General features: G+C 34.8%; 3 protein-coding genes across 3 annotated transcripts; all 3 read left to right on the plus strand.

The window, feature by feature from the left end:
* Positions 1-5,020: 5,020 nt before the first annotated feature.
* On the plus strand, positions 5,021-7,050 carry LOC121261911 (UPF0481 protein At3g47200-like). Its single transcript, XM_041164325.1, has one exon. The coding sequence runs from the start codon at positions 5,288-5,290 to the stop codon at positions 6,521-6,523; it is 1,236 nt and encodes a 411-aa protein (XP_041020259.1). The 5' UTR covers positions 5,021-5,287; the 3' UTR covers positions 6,524-7,050.
* Positions 7,051-10,417: 3,367 nt separating this feature from the next.
* Positions 10,418-13,907, plus strand: LOC121261905 (UPF0481 protein At3g47200-like). Its single transcript, XM_041164319.1, has 2 exons — positions 10,418-10,637; positions 12,415-13,907. Exon 2 carries the CDS (start codon positions 12,450-12,452, stop codon positions 13,845-13,847), a length of 1,398 nt encoding a protein of 465 aa, XP_041020253.1. The 5' UTR covers positions 10,418-10,637; positions 12,415-12,449; the 3' UTR covers positions 13,848-13,907.
* A 4,341-nt stretch (positions 13,908-18,248) lies between these two features.
* Positions 18,249-19,835, plus strand: LOC121262199 (UPF0481 protein At3g47200-like). The gene has a single exon (XM_041164599.1). It carries the CDS (start codon positions 18,249-18,251, stop codon positions 19,833-19,835), a length of 1,587 nt encoding a protein of 528 aa, XP_041020533.1.
* The last annotated feature ends 7,425 nt before the right edge of the window (positions 19,836-27,260 follow it).

Genomic DNA, 27,260 nt, shown 5'->3' on the forward strand with positions numbered 1-27,260 from the left:
CAAGGACTTTTCCCTATATGGCGTGGAATGGGAAGTCTGCTTTCTCGCCCTCCTTACTAGGAAACTCTCATCCTTGGCCAGAAAATATAAAGATTTTTTTTGGCACTGTTTGGCATTATAATGATGGCTTTCTAATCTAATGAGGGGATATAGGGGCAAGAATGAAAGCTGCAAATATTGCCTTCCAATGCCCTGACCAAGTGGGTAGGAAGGAACTCTCTGGCAGTCAAATCGGGATACTTCAGTAGGTTCCAAAACCATTCTCCAAGAATTGAAACAACACATCAAAATTCTCCAAGCGTTAAACTGAAGTTGAGGTGATGCCAACTTTAAGTAGTCAAGAACGTCATGCACTGGCCGATAGAAAGAGAGCCGTAACCCATGAGAAAAGGGTATAGGCAGTGAAGGTCATCTTCTCAGTAAAGCCTTCAAAGTCGAAGAACCCTTGGGAGGCGCCTTCAAAACCACCGAATTAGGGATTCCTCAACTTCCTGAGGTCGGCTATGGTGAGGACAGACGACCAATTGTGACCTTTATAATAGGGCACATTGCCAACAGAGGAGGACTTTAGTGCTGACGAGGACCCCGTAAGTGGGGGTGATCCATGAAAAGGTAGTCGAGGAATTTTCTGGTGAGCCATTGACACAAATGATTGATACGAGGGAGGAGAAGCTAGGGTTTCGATAGAAAACACAGACAATGAAGAAGATGAGTAAGAAAAAGTGAAAGAGGCAACAAGAGGAAGGAGAAATTAATTTATAAAAAGAGACGTGAAGGTTGAAGTACCCCAAGGAGAATGCGAGCAATCTAACAGCGTGATCGCTATGGACAAATCCATGATCTGGTGACATGGCTAGGTGCAAATGCTACAACCACCCTGGACACGAGAGCACAAACAACCAATCAAAACCAATGACGTGATGGACAAAAATCGTTCACAATTATTAAATTCTTGCCATACCAACATGACAGGAAGTTACAAGTTAACTAGATGGACTCATTTATCTTCACCATATGAGCCCAATGATACCGAATGAGACCCATTCAGGGAGCCTAGTGAATTGAAAGACCACAGTTGTACCGTATGCATGCCACCACGAAACCGCACCACCTAAGGAGATCAATGTGCTAGCTGTACCATGCTCTTCTCTAGTAGGGTTGCGATGAGCCTTTTCTTGTCTTGGGAAATGGCCAGTTCCTTTGGAAGGTGACGACCACTTGCACGAGAACAATCATGCATCTCTAAAAATTTGTAAATATGGGCCCTCGTCAATAGGGCCTCCATCCAAATAGCTTCCTGGTTGTGCTCAACCCAAGAATAAACCTTCTTAATGAGAACTTACTCTCGTTGAGAGAGTGCAATGGCTATTGCTTTGTCGTCGAGGACTTTCCCCTATATGGCATAGACTGGGAAGTTCGCCTTCTCGCCCTTCTTACCAGGAAACTCCCATCATTGGCCAAAAATAAAAAAACAATTTTTTCTACCACTGTTTGGCATTAGAATGATGGCCTTCAAATCAAGTGTGGCGATATTGGGGGTGAGAACGAAAGCTACAAAGATTGCCTTCCAATGCCCAAATCGCATGTGTAGCAAGGAACTCCCATGGCAATCAAATCAGAGCACTCCTCTCAAGCGCGTTCCAAAACCATTCTCCAAGCATTAGAGTGAAGCTAAACCGACGCCAACTTCAAGTAGTCAAGAACATCACGCAACGGCCGATAGAAAAGGAGCCGTAACCCATGAGAAAGGGCACGGCAGTGAGGGCCACCTTCTCAGCGAAGCCCAGGCACACCGTGCCACCATCTTTTCTTGTCACAGGTAGTGGTTGAAATCAGTTAGTAGTGAAACATGTGCAAAACATTACTGATAAATCTTTCTATATCCTAATTATTGTTTTCGAGTTGAATGAAAAAGAGTTTTTCAAATTAACATTTATGAAATTCAAATATTTAATATTTATAATATATAATAAAATGGCGATTCCATAAAATGGGTAAATAATGGCTAGGATTCGAAGAAAGCCGCCTACTATTAGAAATGTCTATAGAAATTAAATAAACTGATTTATTGTCTACCAAAATCACTTAAAAAATGATCTCATGACTACTACATAAATAGTAAAAATAATCATTAGAACACTAATACTTTGCCATTGTGAACTCTCTAATTTTTCTACGTGTATATTGGTGTTTGATAGACATATTCAGCTTATCTATTTAAGTATTTTGATGTTGCCACGGATGGATAATCACAAGCTTATCTAGTGATAGGCAGGCAGGTCAACACCTTTATTTGCAAATTTTCAAACGTTATTCTTTCATTTTTCATTAATACTAAAAAAGTAATGTTTCACGAGTAATTATCTATATTTTAAATTATTCAGAATTTAATATTATGTAATATATATAATTTAATTTATATTTTTTTAGTCAGAAAACGTGGCCATCCAAGTCTTCTTAGATAGGCGATTGATGTTTAGACATTTTCATAATGGGTAAGTCCCTGCGTGTGATGCCATGATAGGTTTTGAGTAGTAATGCGCTGTGTGGTAGGTGAAATCAGCGATGATCTCTTTTCTTGATGGTTGACTCCAATCTAACAGTAGGACTTTTATGAAAAAAAGAATAGAAAAGAAAGAAACAGAGAGGAGCTGCATTGTCTCCGTTTGATCACATGCAGCTTGCTTCATCGGTTCATTTATCTGTCCGACAGTTTGAGAAATTAGAGACAGACGGCGGCGACCAAAGGCGGAAAGCGTATGCAGTTTGGGTAAGGAAAACACTCACCATTATCACCTTCTTCTTCTTTCTTTTTGAATTTGTTCGATAATCTCGTATTTTAATTTACAGCTTATTGAGAATCATTAATTTATGTATTTTTTATATCAAGAAACGAGGAAAGAATGATAATTACAAGATGATGAATGATATTTTTGTTTTATTTTTAGCTAGACTTACTAACTGCATACAACCCAAGAGCAACCTCTTTCAATTTTTTCTTTTTTATTATTATAAAGACGAATCAATCATATTAAAATAGACTATCACTTTATGATTCATCTCATGTGAACGTACTGTTGTTCGGAGAGCCATTTGCTTTGCATTAATGTCATTCACTGGATACTCAGAATAAACAAACTGTAAAGCTCAATGTTATCCCATCCTTGATTTACATGATCTCCAGTGAGATATCAATATTCTCTTTGCATTCAACATTTGATTGCTTGATTCGGAATAATTTCCGATTTACTGTATGAAAACAAGTTCGGTCAAATAGGATCTAGACTAGTTTTCCATTTTTTAATTATGATTTTCTTTTCTTGCACGTTATATGGTCTGAGAATGGAGCAAAGTAGAGGAGATTAATAGTGTTTTGTGTGTTGAGGTGATCTCAAATGATTTGAATTGATTTGTGATTAATAGTGTTTTGTGTGTTCCATTGAGATGTGTTTGAATGTATGAAATAGCTAGGTTGAGATATGTTTAAATTTTTATGGGAAGTTGCTTCCCTTTATTCTCTGAAGCTTGAATAACACTTTCTGGGAGATTAATAACATGCTCCTCCTCCTCTGTGAGGCTTAAACCTTCCCAAAGGGTATATATATATATATATATATATATATATATATATGGATTTGTGTAAGGTCTAAATATATAAGCCTTATATGGTTCTTTTGTAAGAAAATAGACTCTATTTATTATAAAAAAGTATAAAAAAAAACTACTTTTTTTAGTGGGACGACTTATTTTTTTACAAAGAGCCTGCACAATACTTGCACACTTTAGGCTTGCATTACTCTATATTTGTGTGTGTGTGTATATATATATATATATATATATATATCCAATTAAAGAATTTATTCAATTTTAGTTCATTCAACTCCCATACTCATTCACTTATATTTAAAAGCCCTTTGTCAATGTGTATCTGATTATCATGACTCTCATGATTGGATGATCAAGTCATCTATTAATTCTTACTTATCTTTCATGCATCCATTTTACCATTAAATTAAGTGGTGAAGCTAGCATTACTTGGAGGGCATTGCTTTAATTTTGATAGTTAAAAGTGCATATTAAACACGTGTTAGTTATATGACCTAAAATTCAGCAATGGAACATTGCAGAAAATTGTATAACGGCACAGAGACGATTTATCAGAACACTATCGCTTTTGAACAATGACATTGTCTAGATGATGCACATGTTACTCATAGTGGATTTACTCCTTTTAGTAAGTACTGGGTAGACTACCCGTCCGGTATTTATGGACAGACAGACAAGCAGATGAATAAAAATTAGCGAGATGAGTGGCAAGCAGGTTAGGTTACCCGCCCGCCCATATACGTAGTGTAGAAGGTTAAAAACCTAATTCTCTCTTCTTTCTCCCTCAATTTATCCTGCTCGCAGGGCTGCACCTTCTCGCAAGGTTTCCCTTCTCAGCTTCTTTTCTTATTCAAGTACTTTGTCTTAAATAGCCCTGTCGTCTATATATATATATGGATCTAATTCCATGCATATGTGCTATCTGGACCTCTTTGTTTTGAGTATTGAGATATTAATTTATTAGATTATTGACATTTTCTATATATAGTACTTAGTTGATCATCAGCTAAGGTACTCAATTCGTTGCATAGAAAATTGATGCATGACTTGCTTGTTGATTTGGGTATTATTTTTCTAGCTAGCTCTACAAATAAAATATAATATGATATGGTTATTTTACTTTGAATGACTGATCATATATAATGGGTTTTTAATTTGTTTGCTAGCTGGGTACTTATTTTAATACCTTTCTTTTAATTAAGTTTCCCACAAAATTGGCCCATATTTTTATAGAGTAATGCTAAATACAGTCGTGAAATGCGCAAACGACGCCATGTAGTCGCTTTGAAAAAGAGTAGGGTCCACTGTTAAAAAATTAATTTCTTTTCATGTGGGTCTCATATTTATTCACTTTTTTCAAAGCGACTGCACGGCGCTTGCACACTCACGACTGTAAGTATCATTTCTCATTTTTATAATATAATTGTATTGTAGTCAGTACTGAGTCATAATTTGTGTAAGCTGCAGGCCGGGAGCTAGAAGCCTATTAGTTAATTAAGAAGATTAATTGTGAGATGGAAAAATCAACTAGAAATCAAGAAATTCAACAAAAAGTGGAAACTGTCACAAATGGAAATCAAAATCATGCTGAAATTCATCAATTGGATCAGGAAGCTGCAAACACTTTGAGTTGTGGATTAATGGAAATCAACATAGAGAGTTGGTAATTAGCATCAAAGAAATGGCTGAAAGTTGCTTGGAGCTGCCTCCCTTATCATCAAACAAGTGTTGTATCTACAGGATTCCAACTTGGCTTCGCAAATTGAATGAGGAAGTCTACACTCCTCAGGTTATATCGATAGGGCCTTTCCACCATAGCAGCAAAAGATTAGAACCCATGGAAAAGTTGAAACTGAAATATTTTCAGAGATTCCTGCAGCGGGTTGACTTCAACGTGGAGATTTTAGTAAACGCCATAAAGCTAAATGAAGAAAGTGTGCGTAGTTGTTATGCAGAAACCATCAAGTTTAGCAGTGATGATTTCGTGAAATTAATTTTGGTGGATGGGATCTTTATTATTGAATTTTTCTACGGATTGTGGTCCCAAGGACCATATAGTGTTATTCGTGAGAACCATATACTGTTAAACCCAATATCGTGGCTGGCAATTATGTTGGACTTGAAGTTACTGGAAAATCAACTTCCTTTCTTTGCTCTTGAGATATTATTCCGCCATGCACGTGTACCGATTTGTGAGCATCCTTCCTTCAATTTGCTTGCAATTCATACCTTTGAGAGCATTAACGATCAGAAATTGCATCAAAATCATGAAGCGTATGAAATTAGACATTTTGCTGATTTGGCTAGAGCATTTTTTCTTCCATCATCCAGAAAGCTGCCACCATATGGAAGAGATCCTGCTTATGCTGATCATTTATATACTGCAAGCCAGTTGGACGAGGCTGGAGTGAAGTTTAAGGTGAGCTCAAGCAAATGCTTACTTGACCTGAAATTCACCAACGGAACGTTCGAAATTCCTTGCATAAAATTGTATAATTCGACTGAGAATACTTATCGAAACGTCATAGCACTCGAGCAATGCCATCATTATACAAATAATCCACAATTTACAGACTACATTGTGCTATTGACTTTCCTAATCACCACTCCCAAAGACGTGGATTTACTTATTAGAAAAGGAATCATCATTAATGGGCTTGGAGGCAGCAATGCTGTGGCTTCTTTCCTCAATAATCTGGGCACAAATGTCCCATATGGCATCAACTCTGCTTATTGTGATTTGTTTGAAGATTTGAATGCATTCTATGAGAACCCTAAGCATATTTGGAAGGCTACCTTGAAACGTGATTATTTCAGCACTCCTTGGAGAATAGCTTCTACTGCAGCTGCTGGTATCTTATTGTTGCTCACTCTCGGACAATTTATATGCTCCATCATCCAAGTTGTGAAGATGTGAAGAAGCTTTGTCCTTGAAATGCTGGTAGGACATAATTATTTTACTCATCATGTTTAGAAATGAATTAATTTGTTTGATTGCTAGCAACAACTTGGAAAATTTTAACATAACATGCACAAAGATAAGTACTGTTTGAGATACTATGACTTATCTTCACTTTCTTCATCTATTAGTGCAGAACCTTAGCTCTGAATGCTGTATAAATACACCTTCATATGTACATAATAGAACATACGAAACACTAATATCTTCAACTTCAACACATTTTCATTCTTTACTCTGTTCTTCATTTGCTGGGTTACCGATTGCTTTGTGCTTTGCCAAACCCCTTGCATTTGATAGCACCACATGTGACGTCTTGGATTCTATGGTGATTTCTTTGTTGTTAAGTTGTGTTTTCCTCATTTTGCTTACTCAGACAAGTTCTTAGAATGAAGAACAAAATCATAGCTCGATGTTATCCCATCCGTGATTTACATGATGTCCAGTGAATTGTGTGATATCAATGTTCTCTTTGCATCATTCAACATTTGAATGAAGAGTTCAATTGTTAAATTATGAACTTTTTTTCAGGAACATATACGGGCTGAGATTGGAGAAGAGTAACTGATAGATGAGATGAATTTCATGCAACAAAAGTGGAGGTCATGCTATCAACCCGGAGGATTTGAATGAAGTGATTTTTGTGTCTTTGTTTCTAGCTTTGTTGTTATAGATACTATTGGGATGTTAATGGGCTTGTACTCACGAGAATTTATTTATATTTCTCTCATAATTAATTATTGTGCTATATTTCTATATAATATAATTCTTTTTTATTGTTAATGATGGATTGGCAAAAATTACATTTAAACATGAAAAGTAGTGAGGCCATTCAAATATTGGCTAAAAAACCATTCGAATGTTTATTATCATCTAAATTTTAACAAGAAAATGTTCAAATGTAAAAATATTCGTACAATTACAATATCTATTTGCATAAAGCTTTGGGGACGAAATTATTGTTATTATTATTATTATTATTATTATTATTATTATTATTATTATTATTATTATTATTTTACGGAAAATATCTATTTAAATGGAATTATTGGTGTTCAAACAACTATAATAAATTTCGTCTCAAAAAACTCTGTTTGAATGGTATTGTTGGCGTTTGAACACATATTAGACAATAAAATAAATTCATCCAAAAAAAAAATCCGTTCGAACGCTTTTTGAAGAAAATTTTTTGGGATGCATAAGACTTTTTTGCATGAATCGTTTGGGATAAATTGGGGATGGAGTTTTTTTTTTTTTTGTTGCAAATTAATTTCAAGGACGAAATGGAAATTTTTCGGGATGAAGAAGATACTCGTCCCTGGAAAGAAATTTTGTTGTAATGGTTTTCATTATCCCACGATATGACATGAAATGATCGCAAGGTAAAGAAAAAATAATAAATAATTTTTCAATTATTTAATACTAGATCATAGATGATTAAAGGATGATAAATAATAGAGTTTTTTTCTTTACAATTCTAATTTTACTATAATAGAAATTAATAAACCCGCGTATAATACTTCATTATTTTCATTTATATAAATTGTTCAAAGTCAAGACATTGCTGATAAAATAAAATAAAATAAGGGAAATAGATAGAGGGTGTAGGCCGGACCAAGCAGGGTGAGGCCCCACAAGGCTATGAATAAAGTTCATAGATAAGATTCTTGCTGTTTGGATAGTGAGATGAGATGAAATAATTTTAGATGAATTGAATAAAATATTATTAGAATATTATTTTTTAATATTAATATTATTTTAAGATTTGAAAAAATTGAATTATTTATTATATGAAATGAAATAAGACAAGATGAATTGAGATCACTTCTCAATCTAAACGGGGCGATAACATTTTTGCTCTTTAACTTTTGTAAAATGCATCTTTTATTTTGGTTTTGAATTTATTTTTCTTTCTTATTTTTCTCTCACCTATTTTTGTAATAATAATATTTTATAACTATTTTACAACTAACTAATGTGACAATACAACTTCCTAAACATACTTGAATTTAAGATGCTCCACAAGTATCACTCGATTAAAATTGAGTTGTAACTGATATTTGTGTTTGGTGGGGATATTTTATATTGCTTAGGTTATCTGGGTTGATAATAGGTTGAAAACCTTTCTTTTGCAATAAAGTTCTACTTTGATATATATAAACAAAAATTGAGTTGTGAAAATAATTATATAATAAATTATATGTATATCTTTGCTCTGTTATTTTAATTGTACCCCTAAAAAATTACAATTGAAGAAGTTATTTCCTATCTAAAATATGCGCCCCCTCAATTATAATCTTGGTACTTATAAAAAAAAAAAAAATTATAATCCTGGCATTGTCCCTAATTGGGGGTTCAATTTTTGCTTGTGATCTAATTTTCAAGAAGACTCGTTACAAATTACGAAGTGACTTTAGTCTAGATGGGATGCAAAGCCCCCTTTTACACTTGCCAATTGAAAATTGACACATAATATTTTCATTGATTTTCACTGACTTTCTCTTACAATGTGTCTTAGGCCCCGTTTGGTTTCACAGATAGTCTCAACCCATCTCATCTAATTTCATCTCAATATCCAAACACCATTCAAACATAAACATGACCTTCAAATTGAGTAAGATGATATCGGGGGCGAGAACGAAAGCTACAAATATTGCCTTCCAACTCCCTGACTGCATGGGTAGCAAGGAATTCTCGGGCAGTCAAATTGGGGTACTCCTTTTGAGTAGGTTCCAAAACCATTCTCCAAGCAACGTAACAACACATTAGAATTCTCCAAGTGTTAGAGTAAAGCTTAGCCGACACCAACTTCAAGTAGTCAAGAACGTCACGCACTGATGGACAGAAAGTGAGCCATAACCCATGAGAAATGGCACAAGCAGTAAGGGTCACCTTCTCAACGAAGCCCTCAAAGTTGACGGTTCCAAGCATTCTGGGCCACCATCTTGTCACAGATTAATGGTCAAAATCAATTAGCGGTGAAATATGTCCAAAACATTACTGATAAATCTTTCTATATCCTAATTATTGTTTTAAAGTTGAATGACAAAGAGTTTTTCAAATTAACATTTATGAAATTCAAATATTTAATATTTATCATATATAATAAAATGGAGATTCCATAAAATGGGTAAATAATGGCTGGATTCGAAGAAAGCCGCCTACTATTAGAAATGTCTATAGAAATTAAATAAACTGATTTATTCTCCACCAAAATCACTTAAAAAATGATCTCATGACTACGACATAAATAGTAAAAATAATCATTAGAAGATACTTTGCCATTGTGAACTCTCTAATTTTTCTACATGTATATTGGTGTTTGATAGACATATTCAGCTTATCTATTTATGTATTTTGACGTTGCCACGGATGGATAATCACGAGCTTATCTTGTGATAGGCAGGCCAACACCTTTATTTGCAAATTTTCAAACGTTATTCTTTCATTTTTCATTAATACCAAAAAAGTAATGTTTCACGAGTAATTATCTATATTTTAAATTATTCAGAATTTAATATTATATAATATATATATAATTTAAAAGTAATACTACTCATCATCCTAATTTTTATCATCTTCTCATCATTTCATGATGTTGTATTAGATGATTGGAGACTAGTTATTATATTTCACTTGTAAACCTATCATCTAATACCATATCATGATGGGATGATGAAAAAAAAATGTTGAATAGATTTAATCATAATTTAATATATAATTTTTTAGTCAGAAAACGTGGCCATCCAAGTCTTCTTAGATAGGCGATTGATGTTTAGACATTTTCATAATGAGTCCCTGCGTGTGATGCCGTGATAGGTTTTGAGTACGTAGTAATGCGCTGTGTGGTAGGTGAAATCAGCGATGATCTCTTTTCTTGATGGTTGACTCCAATCTAACAGTAGGACTTTTATGAAAAAAAGAATAGAAAAGAAAGAAACAGAGAGGAGCTTCATTGTCTCCGTTTGATCAGATGCAGCTTGCCTCATCGATCGGTTCATTTATCTGTCCGACAGTTTGAGAAATTAGAGACAGACGGCGGCGACCAAAAGCGAAAGCGTATGCAGTTTGGGTAAGGAAAACACTCACCATGATCACCTTCTTTTTCTTTCTTTTTGAATTTGTTCGATAATCTCGTATTTTAATTTAGAGCTTATTGAGAATCATTAATTTTTTATTGTTTATATCAAGAAACGAGGAAAGAATGATAATTACTAGATGATGAATGATATTTTTGTTATATGTTTAGCTAACTGCATGCAAACCAAGAGCAACCTCTTTCAATTTTTTCGCCTTTATTATTATAAAGACGAATGAATCATATTGAAATTTCATTTTATGATTCATCTCATGTGAACGTGATGTTCGGAGATCCATTTGCTTTGCATTAATGTCATTCACCGGAGTTGGTGCTAATTAATTTCTACTTATAACTTACCGGCCATGCAGTAGCATCAATTATCTTTTATCTTATTCACTTAATTTGATTTTGTAATTATCGTCAGACTATTCATCTAATTTGTTCAAGACTTAGCCATGCTGTCAAGGTCTTTTCGATCACCTGACAATACTTTGATTTTTCACTAAGAGAACTAAGAGTATTGACATTAGCTTCATTAAAGTTATCTTTAAAATTTGATAAAAAGTACATAATTTCTATAAATCCAAAACTTCTATAGCCATAACTCCACATTGAATTAACCATTGAATTCATCAAAATAATAATATAATATTATTTTTTTAATAAAAATATTTTTATTTTTTTTATATTTTACAATCACACTAATCATATGTTGATTAATAATTTAATTTGATTCTTACATTATTATTACAAGACGGTTGGAGATTAAACATGAATAAAAAAGACCTTAGGAGATTAAAAATGAATAAAAAATAGATTTGATGAATGAATAGTAGATCTTCAAATTTGAAGAAACTTATACATTTACTGTAACTCTAAGTTTCACATTTATCTATTTGACTAATCCAATGCAGCCCTATTTTGATGAAATTCATCAAATTTTACATTTGGCTAGGCTTTTAATGAAGCCAATGCCAATGCTCTAAGGATCCAATCCCCTTGCCCAATGTATAAAATAATAATAAAAAAAAAGCTTAACCGAGCGTTATCGAATCTAGATTCTCTTAGCGAGGTGCTTCTAAGTGAGCCAAGCAATGTAGTAGCGCCCATTATCATGATCACCCAAGTACTTAGTTTTAAACCTGTCTATACATACATACATACATACATACATACATATATATATATATATATATATATATATATATATATATTATCTATAAGGGTCAATTGTTTCAGTGGCATTTCTGACCCTAGCTGATCTAATTTCATGCATGTTATGATTGGACCTCTTTGTTTTGATTGAGATATTAATTAATTATGATATTGTCATTTTTATCATGTGTAGTTCTTCAGCTAATGAACTCAACTCGTTACATACAAAATTGATGCATGCCTGCTTGCTTATTTGGGTATTATTTTTCTAGCTAGGCCTATAAATAATATATATGATATGGTTAAATTACTTTTAAAGGCTGATAATGTGGTTTTTGGTCATGGTGGGTACACTTAATTAATTTGTTTGCTGTAAAATAAAAATTAGCATTAACGTACGTATGTACTATTAACTTGCCCACCGAAAAAAAAAAAAAAAAAAAATTGCCAAGATCCTTTGAATCAATTGGCAACACCTTAGTTTCTCACTAAGAGACCCAACGATCGAATCCCCCTCCCCAGTCTCATGTATCAAAAAAAAAAAATTGCCCACAAAATTTTCCTATATATAGATTTTTTAATTCTATTGTAGTCACTCTTCTTGTGTAAGCAGGCCGGGAGGAAGCCAATTAAGAAGCTAACTGTGAGATGATTAAATCAATAAGTGATCATCAAGAAATTCAACCAAAAGTGGCAAGTACTGCTTCAGTACTCACAAATGGAAATCAAAATGCTAAAATCTATCGAAGGGAGGAAGCAAACACTCATAGTAGTGGAAATGGAAATCAGCATAGAGAGTTGGTAAATAGTATCAAAGAAATGGTTGAAAGCTTGGAGCCTCCCTCGATATCGCACAAGTCATGTTGTATTTACAGGATTCCAACCTGTGTTCGCAAAATGAATGAGGAAGCCTATACTCCTGAGGTTATATCGATAGGCCCTTTCCACCATGGCAGCAAAATATTAGAACCCATGGAAAAGTTGAAACTGAAATATTTTCAGAGATTCCTGCAGCGGATTGACTTCAACGTGGAGATTTTAGTAAAAGCCATAAAGCTGCATGAAGAAAGTGTACGTGGTTGTTATGCAGAAAGCATCAAGCTTAGCAGTGACGATTTCGTTAAACTAATTTTGGTGGATGGTTGCTTTCTTATTGAGTTTTTCTATGGATTATGCTTCCAAGGATCACAAAGTGCTATTCTTGAGGACCATATACTGTTAAACCCAATATCATGGCAGGCAATGATGTTGGACTTGCAGTTACTTGAGAATCAACTTCCTCTCTTTGTTCTTGAGATATTATTCAGCCTTGCATGTGCACCGGATGATGAGTATCCTTCCTTCACTTCACTTGCCATTGATTTGTTTGAGAGATTTCACGCTCATAAATTGCCTCAAAATCTTGAAGCGGATGCAAGACATTTTGCTGATTTAGCCAGAGCATTTTTTCTTCCATCATCCAGAAAGCTGTTGCGACAAAGAAATCTTGCTGGTGCTGATCATTTATATACTGCAAGCCAGTTGTACCAGGCTGGAGTAAAGTTTAAGGTGGGCTCAAGCAAATGCTTACTTGACCTGAAATTCACCAACGGAACGTTGGAAATTCCATGCATAAAATTGTATAATCAGACGGAGACTAGTTATCGAAACGTCATAGCATTTGAGCAATGCCATTATCCATATGATTCACATTTTACAGACTACATTGTGCTATTGAGTTTCCTAATCAACACTTCCAAAGACGTGGATTTACTTATTAGAAAAGGAATCATCATTAATGGGCTTGGCAGCAGCAATGCAGTGGCATCTTTTCTCAATAATCTTGGCACCAATGTTGTATATAATGGCAGGAACTCTGCTTATTGTGATTTTTTTGAAGATTTGAATGCATTCTATGAGAACCCGAAGCATACTTGGAAGGCTACTTTGAAACGCGATTATTTTAGCACTCCTTGGAGAATAGCTTCTACTGCAGCTGCTGGTATCTTACTGCTGCTCACTCTCGTACAAACTATATGCTCCATCATCCAAGTTGTGAAGATGTGAAAAAGTTTTGTGAATGAAATTCTGGTAAGACATAACATTTTATTTTACTCCTCATGTTCAGAAATTAATTTGTCAGATTGCTAGCAATAGCTTGGAAACTTTGAACATAACATGCACAAAGATAAGTTCTGTTTGAAATAATACGCCTCATCTTCACTTTCTTAATCTATTTGTACAGAGCCTCAGCTCTGAATGCTGTATAAATACACCATAACATACACTGCACTAATATATTCCAACTTCAGAATAAGCAAGGCCGTCTACATAAACTGTTCGACGCAATGCCCGAACCAAGGCTGTGTACAACATACGCTCAGAATAAACAAACTCAAAGCTCAATGTTATCCCTCCCATCCGTGATTTACATGATGTCCAGTGAATTGTGTGATATCAATATTCCCTTTGCATTCAACATTTGATTGCTTGCTTTGGAATAATTTCCGATTTACTGTATGAAAACAAGTTCGGTCAAATAGGATCTAGACTGGCATGTTTGGAAAAAGTTTTTATTCCAAAATTCTTATCTCATCTCATCTCGTTCTATTTCTTTCCCAAATATCATTTAAATACAAATATTTTAAATCTAAGTTTTACAACTTTCTCAACTAATCATTACAACTTTTCTAAAAAATTTCAAATAAAAAAAAATCAACTTTTTCAAATCTCCAAACAAAAATAGTATTATAAACCATATTCTAACAATATTTTAACTTTATAATATTTTTTATTCAACTTTTTCTCTCATCTTTCTCAAAACTCAAAAAAATACTCAACTTAAACTATCTCACAATTATTTACAAACCATTTTATTACTATTCATAAAATTCTCATCTTATCTCACTCTCTAAGCATTCTTATGATTTTTCTAAAAGGTTATATGGAAAGAGAATTGAGCAAAGTAAGAGGAGATTAAGATGTGTTTGGGTGCTGAGGTGATTTTAGGTGATTTGAGTTGATTTGTGATTAGAAGTGTTTTGTGTGTCTTAAAGAAATGTGTTTGAATGTATAAAATAAATTGAGATATGTTTAAATTTTTATGAGAAGTTGAAAAAGTTATGAATTTTATCAATGATTAGTTTAAGGTAGATGGAGATGAGTTTGATCCGATACATAGCAGCTAGTGATAGATGAGATGATGTAATGACCCGGCCCAGCCCAGGTGTTGGAGGTAAACTTCTCTACATCGCCAATAAGTCCTCCTGGTGTACTTCTCTCTAACCCTATGTTGCCCCTTTGTCGGTATCGCAACTCTGTCCTGCTAGCCCACAGCCAAGGCAAAACTAGCAACCTCGTAAACAGTAGCGGACCTACGTTTATCTAAAGGGGGCATGGCCCCCAAAAGTTTTTGAAAAATCAAAATATACCTAGTTTTTAATCATAATTTTATAAATATAGAAAATGACTCCAAAAAATTTATAATCTCCATGTGCTCTTCAAATTTTTATAAGATTCTAATATACTTAAAAATGTCTCTCCAATTTTTTTTTCTATAATCCCGGAATGTTTTATAATTTCTATATATTATTTATTTTTAAGAGTATGGTCTCACCAAAATTAAATCAAAACTAATTCTAGGAGAAATAATAGACATATTAATATGGATCCTAAAATTTTTTGTTATACAATATTAGATTTTTTAATATAGAATCTAAAGTAAAAATACAAGAAAAATCATTTAAGGTTGGTGATCTATGTAGAAAATAGTTGAGAGGTTTTATCCTCTAGAATTCATTGAGCAAGAAAAAACTTATTTGATGTTTCAATTATAGTATTATATGCTTAATGTGACACAAAAATATCTAGAATGTACATGAAACTTAATAAATTAGCTTACTTACTAGAATGAAATAGGACATTCTAAAAGATCACTTAATAGTTTTTATGAATTAAATAAATTTAAAAAATTTCATTACAAAAATAATAATGAAGGAATATTATTTCATGAAACATTGTCATAAAAAATAGTCATAAAAAATCTAAAACATATATTAAGATGGATGTATTTTTAGAATTTTATTTCTGCGAGTATATTGTAAATTATCGATATCTAATTTTATATATAATTATATTTTTATGATTTTTGAATCTCTAACGTGTGACATATTAGAAAATTTGGCCCCCTCAAAAAAATTGCTGGTTCGCCATTGCCCTTACAAGGGACAGTTTGTCTCCACCACAACCTAACCACCAAACCAGTTGCACTGATCCTCCATGAAACACACCTCACTGCTTGCCATGTTGCGACCTGCAGTGGAGCCACTGTGAGTCCCCCATCATTGCACCAAACACTTGCTCCATCAACAACCCCTGCTTTACACCATAGAAAACAGAGCAGCGCTCATTTCCTCCACTGTAAACGCAAACCACGACAATTCCTTGTCCATGTCAAACAACCCCGACCCATAAGAAAATCGCCACAAACCACCGTGCGCTGCCGTGTTTCCGTGACCCAGACACTTGTACAAACACCCACGCCTTGCCTAACCTCCTTCAACAGTCGCAAGACGGCCATACTGCGAAACCAAGACCGCACCAACGTGCACCCATACCCATTATAAACGTTAACAAGATTATGGAATGTTCTGCTCGCTGGAGCAGTGCAGTGTGTTTTCTTTATATTGATAAATGGTACAGTCCTATACAGTGTGAATCAAAGCTGTAAAAATATGGAAAAAATAAAAGTTGTACAAAATATGGACAATATACACAACATAACATTCTCCTATGATCACGGGTCAAGGTTCCCATAATCATTTTATTTTATTTTTAATCTAAGGCCGGATTTAATTACAATATCAATTTGAGTGCCTACGTACGTGTTACATTACTACAAAATATATACGTATGCATGCAAAAATATATACACCTCTAGATAAATTATATATTGGTCTTCCAAGCTTTTATCGTAAGTCACGCACACGCGCGCACACAAATATATAGAGTAATGCAAGCCTAAAGTGGGCAAGTATTGTGCAGATTCTTCGTAAAAAAAATAAGTCATCCCACTAAAAACAGTAGTTTTTTTTTTTAATAATTTTTCATAATAGAATCTATTTTTTTTATAAAAGAACTATGTTAGGCTTATATATTTAGACCTTACACAAATCATTACTACTCTATATTATATTAGAAACTTCTGATCTGCACCAAAATCACTTAAAAATGATCCCATGGCTACTACAATAGTTTCATTTCTAGTAAGTTATTTTAATCTTTATAGCTATAGATGATATATATAGGATTTGAGAAAAAAAATGAAATAGTAAATCATTAAAACATAGTCAACACTTGCGTTCTTCTATTGCATGCGAATTCTTGTAGTTTTTCTACATGCAGAGATCAGTATTTGATAGAAATTTTCAACTTAACTATTTACACACTTTGATGTTGTAAGATGGATAATTATAAATTTATCTATGGATAAGCAGACACCTCTATTCGCATATATATATATATATATATATATATATATATATAAATCAGTTTTATTGATCGTTGACTCCACTCTAACAGTACGACTTTTGTGCCAAAAAAAATAAAATAGACGAGCTTCGTTGTCTAATTTGTCTCCTTTTGATCAATTGACTTGCTTCATCGGTTCTTTGATCTGCATGTCTGAGAAGTTGGAGAAGGCCTCGACGATCGACCAAAAGCGAAAGCGTTTGTTTGGGTAAGGAGAACAGCATTCACCATCACCATCTTTTTCTCATCTCTTTTTGAATTTGTTCCATAATTTCCTATTTTTATAGCCCATTGAGAATCATATTTATTATATTTTTAGACTTATAATTAACTGTCACCCAACAACGAGCGACTTCTTTTAATTTTCTCGCGGAATCAAGCACATTGAAATAGACTATCACTTCATCATCTATGAAGTTGTTGCTCGGATAGCAAAATATTTCCTTTGCATTAATTTGTATAAAGTAATTTACCCATGCATGCAGCAGTACCATCAATTATCTTTTATCTTAATCACTAATTACTTTGATTTTGTAATTATCATCAGACTACTGATCTAATCTCACCATGATGTTCACATTACCCAATTCAAATTAGTCTTAGTTAGCCCCGTCGTCTATATATGTATATATATATGGATCTAATTCCATGCATATATATGTGCTATCCGGCCGGACCTCTTTGTTTTGAGTATTGAGATATTAATTTATTAGAATATTGACATTTTTATGTATAGCTAGCTAGTTAGTTCATCAGCTAATGCACTCAATTCGATCGTTGCATAAAAATTGATGCATGGCTTGCTTGTTGATTTGGGTATTATTTTTCTAGCTAGCTCTACAAATAATATAATTGTATTATAGTGAGTACTCTTCTTAATTTGTGTAAGCAGGCCGGAAGCTGGAAGCCAATTTATTATATAAAAAGCTAAATTGCGAAATGGAAAAATCAACAAGTTATGATCAAGAAATTCAACAAAAAATGGAAACTGCTTCATTAGTCACAAATGGAAATCAAAATCATGCTGAAATTCATCAATTGGATCAAGAAGCTGCAAACACTTCGAGTAGTGGAAATGGAAATCAACATAGAGAGTTGGTAATTAGCATAAAAGAAATGGCTGAAAGCTGCTTGGAGCTTCCCTTATCATCAAACGAGTGTTGTATCTACAGGATTCCAACTTTTCTTCACAAATTGAATGAGGAAGCCTACACTCCTCAGGTTATATCGATAGGGCCTTTCCACCATGGCAGCAAAAGATTAGAACCCATGGAAAAGTTGAAACTAAAATATTTTCAGAGATTCATGCAGCGGATTGACTTCAACGTGGAGATCTTAGTAAACGCCATAAAGCTGAATGAAGAAAGTGTGCGTAGTTGCTATGCAGAAACCATCAAGTTTAGCAGTGACAATTTCGTGAAATTAATGTTGGTGGATGGGATCTTTATTATTGAATTTTTCCACGGAATATGGTTCAAAGGATCAGATAGGGTTATACGTGAGAACCATATACTGTTAAACCCAATATCGTGGCAGGCAATTATGTCGGACTTGAGGTTACTTGAAAATCAACTTCCTTTCTTTGCTCTTGAGATATTATTCAGCCTTGCAGATGTGCCAGTGCATCCTTCCTTCACTTCGCTTGCATTTAAGGTCTTTGTGGACATTCAAGATCAGCAATTTCCTAGAAATCTTGGAGAGCAACCAATTAGACACTTTGTTGATTTGACCAAAGCATTTTTACTTCCATCATCTAGAAACCTATTGCCACCGCATGAAAGTAATGATCTTACTAGATCAGCTGATCATTTATATACTGTAAGCCAATTGTACGAGGTTGGAGTGAAGTTTAAGGTGAGATTATGCAAATGCTTGCTTGACCTAACAAGACACTATGCTGATTTGGCCAGAGCATTTTTCCTTCCATCATCTAGTAAGCCAGTGTTATCAGATGAAAGAAATGATCTTCCTAGTGCTGATCAGTTATATACTGCAAGCCAGTTGTACGAGGCTGGAGTGAAGTTTAAGGTGAGCTCAAGCAAATGCTTACTTGACCTGAAATTCACCAACGGAACGTTGGAAATTCCATGCATTAATCCTGATAATGAGACGGAGACTATTTATCGAAACGTCATAGCATTTGAGCAATGCCATTATCCACGTGATTCACATCTTACAGACTACATTGTGCTATTGAATTTGCTAATCAACACTCCCAAAGACGTAGAATTACTTATTAGAAAAGGAATCATCATAAATGGCCTTAGCAACAATGATGCAGTGGCATCTCTTCTCAATAATCTGGGCACGTATATTGTATATGATGCTTCGAATTCTGCTTATCGTGATTTGTTTCGAGATTTGAATGCGTTCTTTAAGAACACTAAGCATGTTTGGAAGGCTACCTTGAAACGTGATTATTTCGGCACTCCTTGGAAAATAGCTTCTACTATAGCTGCTGTTACATTGTTGCTACTCACTTTCATACAAGCCATATGCTCTATCATCCAAGTCGTGAAGATGTGAAGAAGCTTTGTGCATGAAATTCTGGTAGGACATAACATTTTATTTTATTGCTCACATTTAGAAATTAATTTGTTAGATGTCTAGCTACAACTTGGAAAATTTGAACCTAACATGCACAAAGATAAGTACTGTTTAAAATAGTATGCCTTATTTCACATTCTTCATCTATTAGTACAGAGCCTCTACTCTGAATGCTGTATAAATACACCCTCTTATGTACATGAGAACATACGTTGTACTAATATCTTCTAATTTCAGCATATTTCCATTCTTTGCTCTGTTCTTAATTTGTTGAGTTACCTATTGCTTTGTGATTTTCCAAATGCTTTGCATTTGATAGCACCCCACGTGATGTCTTGGATTCTATGAGACTATGATGATTTCTTTGTTGTTAAGTCGTGTTTTTCTTATTGGTTACTCAGACAAGTTCTATGGCTGCGAGTGTATACAAATGAGGTCTGTGTGAAAATTGTCGTTGCTTCAATTGGAAAATTTTGTGATTTACTATATGAAAACGAGTTCTGTCAAAGAGCATTTAGAGTTCAATTGCTAAATTATGATTTTTTTTTTTTAGCAGGAACACTTATATTGGCTGAGAATGGAGCAAATCAAGAGGAGATTAAGCTAGTGATAGATGAGATGAATTTCATGCAACAATAGTGGAGGTCATGCTATCAACCCGAGGGATTTGAATGAAGTGATTTTTGTATCTTTTTTTCTTATTAACATACAATTTATAGCTTTGTTGTTATTGATACTATTGGGATAATGGGCTTGTATTCACGAGAATTTATTTATATTTTCTCTCATAATTAATTATCTTGTTGTATTTCTATATAATAACTTCTTTTTATTGTCTATTATATTTGAACATAAAAAGTGAGGCCATTCAAATAATGGTTAAAAAACCATTATGTTTATTATCTATCTAAATTTTAACAATAAAATTTTGAAATGTAAAAATAATTGTACAATGAAAATATTTATTGGAATAAAGCTTTGAGGATCAAATTTCTTTTAATTTAAATATAATATATTTGTTCAAATGAAAAAAATCCAATCACATGCCTTTTTTACGGATTGGAAAATTTTTGTCCCAAAGATTTTAAACAAAACTTTGAATTTCGTCCCAAAAGACAAAATGTAAAGTTCTTGGGATGAAAATTCTTGTTCCTAAAAAGCAATTTTGTTGTAGTTGTTTTTATTATCCCACGATATGGCATGAAATGATTGATAGAGAAGTAAAAAATTATAAATATTTTTTCAATCATTTAATATTACATCGGAGATGAGAAAAGGATCGATCATAACTAAAAAGATAATAAATAACATTTTTTCCTTTAAAATTATAATTTCACTACAATTGCAATAATAAACACACATATAAGCCTTAACAGTTTTCATTCATATAATATGTTCAAAGTCAGCACGTTGCTAATAAAATGAAATGATAATTGTGCAGTGTGCTCAGACCATCTCGCCTTTCCTTAGAGCAACAAAGATCAAGCAAGAAACCACGCATAGCCACTCAAAATCCCAACAAGCACACGAACGCATACTTGGATTAATCCATTGAGAAATCCCCACAGAAATAAAAATAAAAATAAGGAAGACAAAGGCAAAGTGGCAAAAAGACACATGCACAACTCTCCAATACTCTCACTAGCGACCACTCTCTGCCTAACGGAATGAAGAGCCAAATAGCTCGAGGTTGTTTCGTCACATACTGTATGAATTTTTTTGTACTAACACATTTAGTTTGTAAAGGTATTTTCCACAAAACTCCTCAAGATTGCAAGTTAAGACAAACACGCCTTTAGCAGCAAACAACAAATTGCCTCAAGGGGCAAAATATCCATTAGCATCAAACAAAAATAAAAATTGTTTCTAAATATGGAAATACTCACTCTTTGCTCACAATAAATAGTCATATGTGACCATCTGAGCAGTTGATTATTAGGAAAACATTCATGCAAACAAAGTTCCTAGAATTTATTTTTTTCGACAAATTATCTCTATCACGGTTAAGTTGAAGATTCTCAAGACCTTCTTGTTGAACAAATTGAACTTAAGAATCGCAAACATTTATTGGGTATAAAGTCAACAACCAAGAATTTAGCCCAAGGATAAGGCCAAGAATCAAGCCTAGAGATAAGATAAGTTAACTTAGACGTAATAGGAAAGGGTTGCATAAGGAAAGTGTGACCAATCACTCCAAGGAAGGAAATGAACCTCTATAAAGAGAGGGAATCTGTGGTGCTCTCGACCCCGCTTGTGTTTTGGGGAAAAGTCGTAACACCGGGATGTTGGCCACTCAAATCATAAACCCCTAGTACAATTTGAGTACAAAGTGTGTGCGTACATGCAATAAAATGGTGTGCAATTAATTTTAGTGGGAAAATGAAAATTATAGTCTTTACAATCTAACAGGACCAGAAAAATTTAAACATCACCTTCCAAATAATCCATAAGTCCTAAATCTTCAACCATAGCCAAGAAAATTATAACAGTCATCACATAATAGTAGAAAGCAAAAAATAAATAAACTTAATAACAAATGAAAAAAAAGACTCCAATCTTTATTCCTTAGGCAGAGTTGGATTTTCATACTTGTATCCATCATCTGCATCAAAATCTACAGTTAAGCTAAACGAAACCGTAGGTGGGGACACCATAGTGACATTACACAAAATCTTAGTACGTCAAACCAAGGCTAATATTGGAAATAGATGCAAGTGAAAAAATATGAAATTATAAAAAAAAAATATGAAATTATCAAGAATTATGACGTTTTCAATTTACCAAACTCAAGTATGTACCCATTTATCACACAAGATACTAAGCACCTTAAAATATCATTTTAATTTTGAAAACATCCATTTGATTAAGGTATGCACCATGGCCTCCCCTATAGACCATCTGCACACTCTCACTCTCTTCGTCACACCACAAGTAATGACTGTGTATATGATTTCGTAACAAGCAGTGCCTAATTTTGCACCCGAGATATACGTGACTAGGCATTTTCTAGCCTCCACCAGCAGAGAGGTAATGGATTCGACCCGAGAGCGTTATTGTCTCACCCAAGCAACAATCCAGGGAATGTCACTCAGTTTTGCATGCTCCCGAGTGACCAGAATAGCTCCACCAAGATAATACCCTATTTCGGCTTAGAGTCATGATCAACATAAAATCCATACAATCAATTTATTAATGTAGGCACCATGGTGTCCCTTATGGGCCATCCGCATACTCTGGCTCCCTTCATCATACCACAAGTAACGACCTTGCGTGTGACTTCATAACAAGCGATGCCCAGCTTTCTGTCCAGTGCATATGTGAACAATCACCCTCTAACCTTCGCCGGTAGAGAGGCAACGGAGTCGACTCAAGAGTGTTACTGTATTACCTGAGGCCATTGTTGCCCAGCGAAAACCCAGGCCATGTAACTCAATTTTACAATCTCCAAGTGACCAGAGGAGCTCCACTGACATAGTGCCCCATATTGACTTGCGGTAGTGCTACACGCATAGCCACAAAATTTCTTTGACCCAAAAACCAATAGTTTTATAAATTTTAGCATATACACATACAAAATCAAAATTTAATGACATAATTATCAACGACAGCTATAAATTATAATGCATCAAAAAATGCAACAATTTATAAGTGAATGACATAACAATTACAATATTTATTAAGATAAAAAAAAATATTTCAAAAGCATATACAATCCCAACATCACAACCAACTACAAGTTTCAGTCTCAACACTTCATAGAGGCCCTCGGCCACCACACAAATTCATAACCAAACTATAGTTTCCATCCCAACGCTTCACAATGGCCCTTGGCCACCACTCAAATTCACAACCAAACTGCACGATTCTTAATGTCACAATTTTCCAACAGCGGTTATTTTAAATGTTAGTCTAAGAATTACTTACAACGTGGAGGTAGGAATTCTGGATGATCGAGGCGTCCTACTATTGACTATGGTTGTTCTCGATTGTTCTCATGCCAGGGGCGGTGACGTGTTGCATGCAAAGGAAATAGAAGTCTCAGTAGAGGGGGAAAGCGACAGCGAGAATGCAAGAGGGTGATGGAAGAGAAATAGAGAAACATATATGGATTGACGGAGATTACTGGCATGAGGCGACTAAGGTTGGGATGGCATGGGGGTCGGCGGAACATAAATCACAGAGAGAGGGAGAGGGAGAGATAGGGTGAGAGAGAATAGAGAGAATGTGAGTAAGAGAGAGATTGAGAGATAGAGAGGTAAGGGATAGGGTGCGCAAAAGGGGATGACACAAAGGCATAGAGAGAAGGAGAAAAAGTGGAAGAGAAAGAGAGAGGATGGGAGAGGGAGAAAATATTTTAGGGTTTGTGTGTTTGAGGCCAAAACGACGCCGTTTTGGTGGGGGTTAGGGTTGCCTCCCCTATGGATCTTGGTTGAAATGGGCTGGGCTTCACAAAATCTCTTCAGATTTGGTTAGACTCCATTATGCATGATGACTCCAAAATCTCCCCTCCTCAGAATGAGGGCATCTCCTTCAACCTCCAGATCTTCTAATTTTCTCCATTGTATTGAGAGATATGTGAGGCTATAAGAGACTATAAAATGACCACCAAATAAGGGTGGTACCGGATGATGTGGAGAAGACTGCCTTTAGGACTCACGAGGGGCACTATGAGTTCCTACTGATACCCTTTGGGCTCACCAATGCACTCTCAACTTTTTGAAGGTTGATGAATGATATTTTCAGGCCTTTTTTTAGGAAGTTTGTGTTGATATTTTTTGACGACATCTTAATGTATATAGTAAGGGATGGACAGAACACTTGGGGCATTTGGAGAAGGTGCTAGAAACTCTTTAGAAACATAGGCTCTATGCAAATATGTCTAAATTTAAGTTTGAGGGTGAGTGAAATTGACTATTTGGGGCATGTGATTAATCCTACAGGAGTTTATCCTAACGAGGTGGCAACCATGCTGGAGTGGCCCTTAAAAGGTTCCTTTGCTTGATAAGGTATTACCGTAAATTTATTAAATAAGATAGAAGAGGGGAACAAGGTGAGGAGATAGAAGGTTCCTTAGCCATGATCTTGTTTCCTACCCCTAAATGGGTAGAATAACTTATAGTCAGCTATTGTGAGTCAGCTATGTTAAGGGGCTAGAAGGAATTGATTGCTAAATGAGAAGCTAGAGCTATGTTAAGGGGGTATTAGTTACAGTAAGGACTAGTCCTAAAAAAAGGAAGGATTGTTCTGTTGGCTAACTCATCCTTTATGAAGAAGATCATGCAATACATTCATAACAATCCAATGGGAGGACATTTGGGATATTTGAAGACATATAAAAGGGCTAGGATGAACTTTTACTAGAAGGGAATGAAGAAAGACACTAAGAAGATGATTTAGGAATGCAACACTAGTCAAGCTATGAAGTATGAGACAATACCACTAGTAGGACTGCTACAGTCCTTACCTGTGCCACAACAAGTATGGATTGATGTGTCTACGGAGTTTTAGAGGGCTTACCCACCCCTTAAGGCTACAATGTGATTCTGGTAATGGTAGATAGGTTTACTAAATTTGGTCACTTCATCCCTCTATCCCATCCTTACACAGCTACAGTTGTGGCCAACGCTTTCATTAATCATGTATTTAAGTTGCATGGGCTATCTAGATGTATTGTCTCAAATAGGAACCCAGTGTTCCTAAGCTCTTTTTGGAAGGTTTTCTTTTCATTGCAGGGGATTGATCTTAATCACAGTTCAGTTTTCCATCCCAAGTCAAATGGCCAAGCAAAAGCCCTTAATAAATGCTTAAAGGGCTATCTCAGATGTTACACAGGGATGAAACCTCAAAGATGGGCTCAATGGCTAGCACTTGCTGAATGGTGGTATAACACTTCATACCATTCTGCAACCAAACTCAGTCCATTTGAGGCTTTATATGGGTATCCTCCACCCAAACTCCTATCCTATGTGCCTGCAACAGCTCATTTGATCAAATCGTAAGAACTAGGGAACAAATCTTAAAAATTCTCAAGGAAAACCTAAAATAGGCAAGGAATCACATGAAAGTGCAAGCAGACAAACACTGAACAAAGCGCAAATTCGAGGAACAGGACTGGGTCTACCTGAGGTTACAGTCGTACCGGCAAAGGTCATTGGCCAACTGCCGCAACATGAAGTTGTCCCCACCCTTCTATGGGCCATTTTTGGTGGCACAAAAGGTGGGAGAGGTTGCCTATTGCCTGAACCTCCCAAGCACATCTCGGCTCCACCCATCGTTCCACGTGTCATGCTTGAAAAGGAAGCTTGGTGCCCAGATCCAACCCCTAACTACTCTTCCTCCAGTTAACAGCCACAAAGAGCTCCGTCCAAAACTCGAAACCATTATGGACCGTCATATGAGGTGCCATGGAAACCAAGCTATCATAGAAGTTTTAATTAATGGGGGGAGCTACAAAGGGAGACAACAACTGGGAGAAATTGTGGGATCTTCAACAACTTTTTCCCCACCTTGTGGGCAAGGTGGTGGGAAGAAAGGGGGAAATGTTAGAACACTGGATCTCAAGAAGTTTAAACAAAAGAATTGAGGATTAGAGATACCAGTTAAGCTGAAGTTAACTGATCTGAACTTCTAAATAGTGTTGTTGCAATTAGAGTGAAAGGCTACATTTTGAGAGGAGGAAGCTGCATTTGCCTTAGAAGCCTTGTTTTATTCAAGTCGAGTATATGTTGTGTTTTTGGGGAGATGTCCCAAACATTGTGTTTAGGCCATCCTAAACACTGCATTTAGTTACTGTGAGCTTTACTTTAATTTCAATTGTCATGTTAGAGTCTTTTACTTTCTGTTATGGGTAATGGGGCATCATTCTGTAGGGGAAGTGCCTTTGGTATATGAAGGAAATTGGGTAGAGGAAATGTATCTTTTGTCTTGTTGAATGTTTTGGATTACCCTAGAGGTTGAGCTGTAACACCCCGTATTTTAGTGTATTTTTACTGAAGGAATTATTTTTATGTAATTAAAATAATTTCTCTTATTTTAAATTGGTTGGATTTTTAGTGAGTTTATTTCTATGATTTTAATTGGTGGAAATTAATTTTTATGTACTTTCTTAATATTTATTTATTGTTGTGCATTTAAATTGTTTTTCATATTTAATTAATTACCGTGGGATTTAATTATTTCAATTTGACTTTACCATTACGTTTAAATTATTTCATTTAACTTGTGGTTTTAAAATCGTTTCCGTTGGATCATTTTCGTCACCCAAGTTATGAGGATTGGACCTCATTTCTTTTCCCTCTATTTTTTTTTCTTTTCCTTTTCTTTTTCTTTTCTTCTTTTCTTTTTTTTTTCTTTTTCTTTTTCTTCTCCCGGTTTCCTCCCCGGGGTGCGCGAGTTCTCTCTCTC

The sequence above is a fragment of the Juglans microcarpa x Juglans regia genome, chromosome 4S, assembly GCF_004785595.1.
Source record: "Juglans microcarpa x Juglans regia isolate MS1-56 chromosome 4S, Jm3101_v1.0, whole genome shotgun sequence".
NCBI classification, from domain to species: Eukaryota; Viridiplantae; Streptophyta; class Magnoliopsida; order Fagales; family Juglandaceae; genus Juglans; species Juglans microcarpa x Juglans regia.

Coding starts and splice junctions, on each gene's coding strand:
- LOC121261905 (XM_041164319.1), top strand. CDS start 12,450: ATGATTAAATCAATAAGTGATCATCAAGAAATTCAACCAAAAGTGGCA.
- LOC121261911 (XM_041164325.1), top strand. CDS start 5,288: ATGGCTGAAAGTTGCTTGGAGCTGCCTCCCTTATCATCAAACAAGTGT.
- LOC121262199 (XM_041164599.1), top strand. CDS start 18,249: ATGGAAAAATCAACAAGTTATGATCAAGAAATTCAACAAAAAATGGAA.